Source organism: Vulpes lagopus, chromosome 21, assembly GCF_018345385.1.
Source record: "Vulpes lagopus strain Blue_001 chromosome 21, ASM1834538v1, whole genome shotgun sequence".
Classification (NCBI taxonomy): Eukaryota; Metazoa; Chordata; class Mammalia; order Carnivora; family Canidae; genus Vulpes; species Vulpes lagopus.
The window spans coordinates 10,949,658-10,959,912 of NC_054844.1; the positions used below are offsets into that span (position 1 = coordinate 10,949,658).

The 10,255-nt window shown below is 34.5% G+C and overlaps 1 protein-coding gene across 1 annotated transcript; it reads right to left on the minus strand.

Annotated features, from left to right (window-relative positions):
- Window positions 1-3,272: 3,272 nt before the first annotated feature.
- Window positions 3,273-4,244, minus strand: TAS2R10 (taste 2 receptor member 10). Its single transcript, XM_041735714.1, has one exon. The coding sequence runs from the start codon at window positions 4,242-4,244 to the stop codon at window positions 3,273-3,275; it is 972 nt and encodes a 323-aa protein (XP_041591648.1).
- Between the last annotated feature and the right edge of the window lie 6,011 nt (window positions 4,245-10,255).

Below are 10,255 nucleotides of genomic sequence, written 5' to 3' on the forward strand. Positions count from 1 at the left end.
AAAAAGCCAGGACCCCGAAAAGCAATTCCTTAAGAATGAATGAAAAAATACTATATGCCCAGCAAAAAGTTAAAATTAGAGGTATTTACCTCTCAACTATACTGAATTGAAGGAAGAATATAAAAGATACATTATTCTGAAAATTTCCAAAAGTAGACTTGCACACAGGTATGTTGGTGACCAGAATCTGTACTATCTGTGCAGCATAAAAAATTATGAACTGAAATTTTAATTTAAAGAAGTACAAAGCAGGTGGTATTGCCAGTCAGCCTTGCAAGCAAAGTTAAAACCTTTCTGGCAGAGTGCATGATAAGGACACTTATCTATGTTCTTCAGAGAATTCCCACACATAAAGTTCTAATAAAACTAAGTTCAAAATAGAATCCCAAAATACACAGCGACCAAGAGTCATAATCACAACAAAGAGAGAAAGAGTCTCATAAATATAGAAAACCAGCTGGTGGTTGCCAAAAGGGAGAGTGATGTGGGTGAAGGGAATTGAAATGTACAAACTTCCAGTTATAAAATAAATAAATCACTGGGATGTAAGGTACACCATAGGGAATACAGTCCATAATACTGTAACACACTTTTGGTGGTAAGCATTTTTTGTTGTATATAATTGTTGAATCACTATGTTGTATACCCAAAACTAATTTTATCTGTCAACTATACTTTAATTTTAAAATTTTACAACTTTTGAATTAATGAAAGTAAAAAAAAAAAGAAGAAGAAGATAAATTATCAGAACTGCCAAGGCAGCAGACATTTAGAGTTAGTACTTATTTAGCTAATGAAAACTCTGGGGAATGCTCTTTTCATCATTTCTCAAGGAAAGTTAACCAAACAGATTTTATTCATGTATCTTGTTTTTTATTTAATTATATTTCCATGATTACAGTAATTATTGCATAAATTATAGGAAATTTAGAAATCTATAGAGGGCTAAAAGAAGAAAACAAAAATCCTCTATACTTTCACTATTTATGGATAAAGGGTTGTATCCATCTAGTTCCTATATAAATATAGTCAAAACATTTTTATTTTTTAAAAGATTTTATTTATTTATTCTTGAGAGAGAGAGAGAGAGAGAGAGGCAAAGACACAGATAGAGGGAGAAGCTGGCTCCATGCAGGGAGCCTGACGTGGGACTCGATCCTGAGTCTCCAGTATCACACCTGGGCTGAAGGCGGCGCTAAACCACTGAGCCACACGGGCTGCCCTAGTCAAAACATTTTTAAGCAACATATCTATGAACCTATATGTATTTTGAAATTTATCTTGAAATCTACATAGAAACATGCTAAGCAGTAGGTAGTTGAGTGTCACAAATATGCATGATCTTAATTTCTCCTCATATCTCTCTGTGTTTTTAATTTTAGGTGCAGTGAAACTTTTATTTTATAATCAGAAAAAAATGGATTCATTGATCAAAGGAACATGTACCAATAAAACGAAACCAAACCAAATTTTTGTAAAAATGACAGTAGAAGAAATCATAAAGGGAAAAAAATGGATTTGAGTTCATATAAATTACAAACTTATTTCCCCAAATAACAAACTAAGTTATTTACTAAATAGCAAATATATACATACATATATGCCATAACACATATATAGCATAATGTTAATATATAAAGTGTCAAAATTGGTAAGAAACATGATAAGGCATGAGAAAAGAAATAGAAAACAAATGAACAATTCCCAAAAATTGTATCCCACTGGTTAATAATTCTGTACAAATGCTTAACCTCATTAGTAATCAAATATATGCAAATATAAAAGATGCTTTGTGATCAAAATAACAAATGTAAAAGTAATAATCTTGAATTATTGTATGAGATTGAAATAGGATGGGTTACTTTTTTCACTATCAAAATATTAGTTTGCTCTTTCTGCAGGGCAACATCAATTCTGCAAGGAATATATGAAGTTCTTCCATATTAGAATGTTTCTGAAAAAATAATTTCAAATACTGCACTATCTACTAGTCATACTGGACTTTCAGTTCCTATAATTCCCTCTACTTCTTCTGGCTTCAACACCTATGTATATGCTCATATCCCCCACCCCAAATCTCTCCTGCTCTGCCCACCTTACTCTTAGGTATTGTTTAGATCTCAAAAAAAAAATTTTTTTTCAACCTCAGTGGCACCTTCTCTACTCTCAGGACCACACCCTTTAGTTTTTCTCTCTCAACTCCATACATATAATCGTTTATTATTTTCTATTCATTTGTTTTTCTACTAGAATATCTTATTCATTATATTCATCTCTTCTTCACTACTATATCCAGAGTTGGTGTTCAAAAACTATTTGAATAAATTAAGCCCTTATATTTAGAAATCTTCTAGGCCTCAGGCTATAGTATCAATCAATGCACTATTGCAAGTTGCCAAAATAAGTTACTTGGTTCACATTCTGGGTTGGACATAAATATTGACTTCAAAAATCAGCATCTAATATGTCTGTGAGTTTGTGTGTATGAACATAAGTATGTGTAAGAGCCTAGAGCAGAACATTCCATGCTTATACTAATTCTACCCTGGGTTCAGACTTACCTCCCTTGGCATAACTCAGTGACCATGTTGAATCTTTTGGATCTGTACTTCTAGCAGAAGCTTTGCTCAAATCTAGTTAGTTCATGATTCTACTTCATCTCAAATCAGTTGGTTTAAAGAATATAAAGACTCATTTCATCAGTGCTCTGATCTCCTGTCCCGAGTCTAGATTCTGCTCCCTGAGCTATTTCCTATAGAAAATCTACTACTATCACTACTGCTACTCCATCAAACCCATGCCAATAAAAAAATTAATTTAAACAGTGAAAATACAATTTTAAAGAATTAGAATTACACAGTCCAAAGACACACCTCTGTCTCTGTCTCTTACATCCATGTTCTAAATGTCAAAACTGATTACAATTCCCTCTGTCTTGCTTTCTTTTTCTGAGTCTTCTTGGTGAAAGGCTGACAGTGCTTCAGGGAAGTCAGATAAAGCGTGGTGAAAACTCTGTTTTAGGTACTTATTGTCACCATCATAACCTTTACAGTGAATATTCTCCAAGCTGTTTTCCTCTGGGTGGTGTGTGGGAAGAAGAAATTGCAGGATAGAGAAGCTGATTGAGCCACCAAGTTGTCTTGTTGAAAAGAGAAATTTCCTAAAATGTAGTCAAGATAATTATGAAAGATTTTAGTGATGTTCAATAACAAAGCTACAACCAATGTAAGTGTATGTGGTGAAGGTGAAACAGGTCTTCAGGGGCTTCTTCACTAGATTATTCTCCTGGAACATCCATTTCCCCCCACATGGATCTGTGCAGCTGTGAGCAGTCTCCTTGCCTCACAGCACTTGAGTTGCTGCAGAGTCTTCAAAGAAGCTTGCTTTAGCTTGCTGTTTCCTAGAATTAGGATAAATGAATGACCCCAGGGATAGATGGCTGTGGTCATCATACCAAAAATAAACAACAGTTTGTTTTCTGGCAGAATGAAACATGATATTTCTATGGCAATGCCTATAAAATACAAGATAAAGAGGATGATAAAAGATACCAAAATTTTCATTGCTTTCACATGTGCTTCTGTACTGGGGTCTCGGAGTCCAGTGACATTCAATTGCATGTGCCTGTTGTGTCTCCAAAGGGAAATGATTAGCAAGAAACATGTAATCAGGCATAGAGTAAAGAGAAGAATGACTCCTAGGTTGAGTAAAATCTGCTTAGTAAAGAATTCACTTTTCTGCATGTTGAGCTGCCAGGTTGTATTTCTACTCTTCATTCTATTATCATTAATAATCTTCACAATTTGTGGAAAAGTAAATAACCATGAAATAAACAAGGATCCCATCAGAAGGGGAAGAACGCTATTGATTCTACCCTTCAGCCAGAGAAAAATGTGGTGGGAAAAATTTGCTATCTTCAGGAAATAGAAGATGCTGAGGCTGGTGGCAAACCAGATACTTGATTGATTGATAATTACCCATAGGTAACTAATATAATCAATTAAGTTACCGGAGGAATACATATCTGGAGAGAATATCTTTATAAATCCATCTGTAATTATTATCAATATCAGACATATTCTGGAAGTAGCTAAGCCAGTGAGAATAAAGCCAACCATAGAAAACTTTTTGTTCTTCACACAGTCAATACAATTGACAAGTCCAATAAATCCATTCCCTAAAACTCCCAGTATTGATTCACTAACAGCTATAAAAATGAGAAGGCCTTCCAGTATGCTTAGCATATCTGCCAATTCCTAATACTGGTTCCGTTACATCTATTTTAGATTACCTGCTGCAGAATGAGACAAAGGTTGGCTGCTTGGTAGAAGAATTATTTTCTTCTCTTTCATACATAAAAACTTAAAAGTGCCCTAATAATGCCTTGTGATGGGATCTGAAATGTCTTCATGGAGACCACCTCAGTTACATCTATCAAACTTAGCTAGTCTGGAGAACGTGTGTCCAGACTGAATGCCTACATGCAATTTGTTAAGATGCAAATGAAGGTTTCTGTTTCATGGATTTCACTTGTCCTCCTGAGACTATTTTGCATTTGTTAACCTGACTTGTGGAGTAGGAGTGCAAAGGAAACAAAACATAACAGAAACAAAAATTGGACTTCATCTTTTTAAATGTCAACTATAACATCATCATTTATGTTGTATTTATGACAGTTTAAATATACATAAAGGAAAAATAGTTTAAGAGGTGACAAATGAATTTAGCCATTGTAGACATTTACTGTAAATAATTAAAGGCATAAAAATACATATTCATCATTTTCCTGATAATTTGGGCAAAGTACATTTCAAGTCTCAATATAAAGAGGACAATAGATTATGACTCAATTATACAGAAACAGAAAAATTGCTACTTTGTGTTAGAGATGTACTGATCTAGTAGGAGTAAAATCAGTAGAACATAGTTGGAACTCAACAACACCAATCAACAGGATATAATTGACATATATGAACTGCTTCATCCAATAACAGCAGATTATACATTTTTCTCAAGCTCACTTGGAACATTTATAAACATAGACCACCTTCTGGGCCACAGAGGACACCTTAACAAATGTAAAGAATAGAAATCCTACAATATCTTCTTTCAGATCAGAATGAAATTAATAATCAATAACAAAGAAACTGGAAAATCCCCAAATACAGGGAGATTAAACAACACATTTCTAGCGGTGTCTGGGTGGCTCAGTCGGTTAAGCGTCTGCCTCTGGCTCAGGTCAGGATCCCAGATCCTGGGACTGAGCTCTTTGTAGGGCTCCCTGCTCCACGGAGAGTCTGCTTCTCCCTCTCCTTCTGCCCATTTCACTCATGTGTGCGCTCCCTCTCTCTCTCAGATAAATAAATAAAATCTTTAACAAAATAAAAAACAAATAGCACATTTCTAAATAACATGCAGGTTAAAGAAACTATCTCAAGAGAAATTTAAAACTTTGAACTACAGAAAAATGAAAACACAACTTATCAAAATCTGGGGGGTGCAGGGAAAGCAGTGCTTAGAGGGAAATATATAGCATTGAATGCATATACTAGAAAAGGAAAAAGATCTAAAATCAATTATCTAAGGCTCCACCTTAGAAAACTAGAAATAAGAAGAGCAAATTCAATCCAATAAGCAGAAGAAAGGAAACAATAAGAATTTGAGCAGAAAACAATGAAATTGAAAATAGGAAATCAATGGACAAAATCAATAAGATGAAATGCTACTTCTTTGAAAGGTCAATAAAACTAATAAGCTTCTTAGGTTAACAAAGAAGAAAAAGGACACAAATTACTAAAATCAGAAATGAAAGGGAACATCACTACTAATCCCATATATTTTTTTAAGATTTTATTCACTTATTCATGAGAGACACAGAGAGGGATAGAGGCAGAGACACAGGCAGAGGGAGAAGCAGGCTCCCTTCAGGGAGCTCCACGCAGGACTGGATCCCAGGACCCCGGGATCACGCCCTGAGCGGAAGGCAGACACTCAACTGCTGAGGCACCCAGGCGTCCCTAGTCCCATATTTTTGATAAAAATCAAAATCAAATCTGAAGAGTAGAGAATTTGTTTTTAGTTAGCGTTGCTACAAGTTCTGATTTGGTTTTCATATGAATGAGTACCCGCAGTTAAGACACATAGATTCAAACTCATACACACATTCTGTTATATATATATAAATATATATTATATAATAATATAATAATTAATAATATAATAAAATAACATAATATAATAAATAATATATATATTAAAGATTTATTTATTTACTCATGAGAGACAGAGAGAGAGGCAGAGACACAGGCAGAGGGAGAAGCAGGCTCCATGCAGGGAGCCCAAGGTGGGACTCAATCCCGGGACTCCAGGATCATCCCCTGAGCTAAAGGCAGATGCCCAACCGCTGAGCCACCCAGGCTTTCCCTAGATATATTTTTTTAATTAAATATGAGCTACCAGGAAAAATCTCCAAGGCAGTTTATCTTCATTTGACACATTTGATATGAGAACAATTATTCTATCGACAAATATTTATAACTGCTCTGACATTATCAGTTGCTATATGGGGATGCTTTTAGTGTCAGGGCAAACTCATTCTGAGAGCAGTTTTAATGTGTGGAGAGGGTTTGTTTCCCATATCACCACCAAGAAACTCTCCAGACATCAAGAGTTCTACAATTCAACTCAGTCTCACACTATTTACTGGGAGATGTCATCAGATTCCACAGAGTAAGGGCTTAATCCTATATGACTGCCCTCCTCCACCCCCACTTCAGATGCCAGTCACTAGTCCTGGCTGTTACCTGTGCCTCTGAGCTAACTATAAGTCAGAGAGATTTCCACAACCTCCTCCTTGGGTATGATTAATTTACTAGAGAAGCCCACAGAACTCAAAGAAACATTTACTATACTACCAATTTATTATAAAATGCTTTTATTATAAAATGCTCAGAAACAGCTAGATGGAAGAGAGGCATCAGGCAAGTATGTGGAAAGGGTGCAGAGCTTCTGGGACCTCTCCAAGAGTGCCACTGTCCCCACACCTTTAGGTGTGCATCAAATACTGAATCCTGCCTTTTTCAGATAGAGAATAGTGATTAACACATGGGAGTGCTTCTTACATTATTTGAAAAGGTAAAATTTATTAGGTAATACATTAAACTGTTTTTTTTTCAATTGCTAATTGAGAACATTACTAGATTCAAGTGAATTCAGACATACTTGCTTTGATTAGATGCTCAAATTCTTTGATAAAATATGAAATGTAGTATCCTACTATGACTATATTTTTTTTCTATTAAGTGCATGTGAGAAGAGGAGCATATAAGACAATTATTTCATTCAGTTTTCTTATAAAAATGTTGGAAAATAAAAATATAGTTGCTTAAGTCTGTATAAGGAAACACTAGATATACAAAACAATTAAAAGTAATTATTTCTGGAGTTGGATTGATTTCAATTTGGGTTTATTTGAATTTATACTGAAGATGCACTTCCAAAAATATAAAAATACTATAATATTGTAATTTAAAATAAAATGTATTTTTATCTTCTATCCATGTTTCCAGGCTCTCAGTTCCCCAAATCCTCAGAATTTCCCAAGTGATAGAACAGTGGAAGCATATTTCATTATAATACACAGTCTCTTGTCCTCAGTTCCTAAAATTTTTTAGAGCCATAAAGATGAAATGAATGTCCTATTATTCATAACAAGCCCCTTTCAACCACAACTGAGTTTATGTTAAGGAGGCAACATTTAGAAAGCCTGTAAGGAAGGATAGAGGCTGATTTCAGGAGAATCAACCAGAATTAGAGAGTTGAGACTTTCAGTCCCATTTCCTGATTTCCAGGGAAGGGGGACTGGAGATGGTGGTGGAGTCAATCACCAATGATCAATCATTTAATCAATCATGTCTATGTAGTGAAGCGTCCATAAAACACCAAAGGAATGGAGTTTGGAGAGATTCCATCTAGTGAACCAGAATGGTTCCCTGTGCCACAGTACCAGGTCCCAAATTCCATAAGGACGGAAGCTCCTTTGTTCAGGAACTCATTCTGTATATCTCTTGATCTTTTTATTTTTATCCTTTAATATCCTTTGTAATAAACTGGTAATCTAGTGAGTAAACTGGTTTCCTGAGTTCCGGTGAGCCATTCTAGCAGATTAATAGACCCTAAAAAGGGAATTGTGGGAACCCCTGATTTACAACCTATTCAGTCAAAGTATAAGTAACAACCTGGGCCTGAGATTGGCATCAGATTGGCAGTCTTATGCTACTGAGCCCTTAATCCATAGTACCTGATGCTGTCTCTGAGTAGAGAGTGTCAGAACCGAATGAATTAGTTGGTGGTATAGAAAACCTCTCCCCACACCATACAAACAGGAATTGGGCGTTAGAATCAGCAATACATATGCACAAGATTATTCATAGCAGCAGTGTTTATAATTGTAAAATATTGGAACCAAACAAATATAAACATAACTTTGTTCAATCCATTCTGACACATTCATACAATGGAGTACTATGAAGCTATGAAAAATTATAAAAAATAATTTTATAAATGGATGAAGCAATTTCTTATATATTATTAAATAAAAAAGAAAGTTTAAATTATCACTTGTATAAGAATTATGAAAAATGAAATATGTACATTATTATTTTTTCTTTTCCTTTTTTTTTTTTAATTTCATTTTAGGTAAGCTTCATGCCACACATGGGGCTTAAGCTCACAGCCCTGAGATCAAGAGTCACATGCTCTACTAACTGAGATAGCCAGGTGCCCCATATTTGTTTATTTTCTCAAAAATGCAAATAATGAGGAAGAAACCAGAAATAAGTGAAATTGATTTCCAATAGGGAGCAATTCAAAATGAGATGGAAATTATGGGAAGGAGATGACACTATTATCATATGCTTTTTGTATAGTTTTGAGTCTTGATGTTAATGAATAAAAGAAGGGCTGAAGAAAAAATCTAAAGCAAAATGAAATTAAAACATAGTCCTTACTTTTTAAAATTAATAATATAACCAATGCTGAAGGGGAAAAAAGAGAACCAGCCAAAATAACTTTTGAACAGTATTTTGATTATATGTCCTCATATATGTGCATATGAACTATAAGAAGTATTGAAGTGTAGTTAGTACTTTCTTTTTCTTTCTTTCCTCTTCTATTTTTCTCTATATAAGTGATATGTTTTACCAATCTGAAACTATTTTCAGTGTATTTTAGATTATACAAATGAGTATATATATATATTTTAAATGGGAGCCATGTTTTTCACTGTGAAAGGTAAGATTTAAACATGGAAAGAAGATAGGATTTATAAAATGGAAAGACTAGTCTGTAGTTTTTAATTGGTATTACAGAAACCATGGTAGATTTATCATATGTATATACATCTACATAGAAAGATTGACAGAGAATAATAGTTAAGTGTGTATGTGTATATAAGCAAATCTTGGTTTTTTTTGTTTTTTTTTTTTTAATTTTTTTTAATTTTTTTTATTTATTTATGATAGTCACAGAGAGAGAGAGAGAGAGAGAGGCAGAGACACAGGCGGAGGGAGAAGTAGGCTCCATGCACCGGGAGCCTGATGTGGGATTCGATCCCGGGTCTCCAGGATCGCGCCCTGGGCCAAAGGCAGGTGCCAAACCGCTGCGCCACCCAGGGATCCCGCAAATCTTGGTTTTTAAATACACTTCCCCAATAAAAAAAATCAGGGCTCCTTGGAGAAATAGTGAATTAGAAAAAAATACAAAATAAGCCTAAAATATTTTGTTATGCAACAATGTAGGAAATGCTAAAAGCATTGTGGGGACATGTCAAAAGGACACAGGAATCAACTTGAAGTGATTCTTACTTGACAAATCTAGACCCTTGTAGGCATTAAAATAATTCATGATAGTAGTAGATAATAATCCATTGAATAGCATATGAATCTGCATGTCGATGCTGACATAAATATAAAAATGAATAAATAAATGAGTAACTTCAAGTAAGTATTCTTTGTCAGGCAAAATAAGTGTTTTCTTCTACTTGTTTATTAAGAGTGTATGTCAGAGTACCTGACCAGCTCAGTGTGGAGAGCATGCAACCCTTGATCTCAAGGTCATGAGTTCAAGCCCCATGTTGGGTGTAGACCTTACTTTAAAAAAATAAAATGTAAGTTGAAAAATTTTTAAAGAGTATATGTCTGAAAACCATCAAATATAATGTTTCCCTTATGTATATTAACAGTATATTTAGAAGACT

Excerpts from the sequence above, each read along its gene's own strand:
- TAS2R10 (XM_041735714.1), bottom strand. The coding sequence starts at position 4,244 with ATGCTAAGCATACTGGAAGGCCTTCTCATTTTTATAGCTGTTAGTGAA.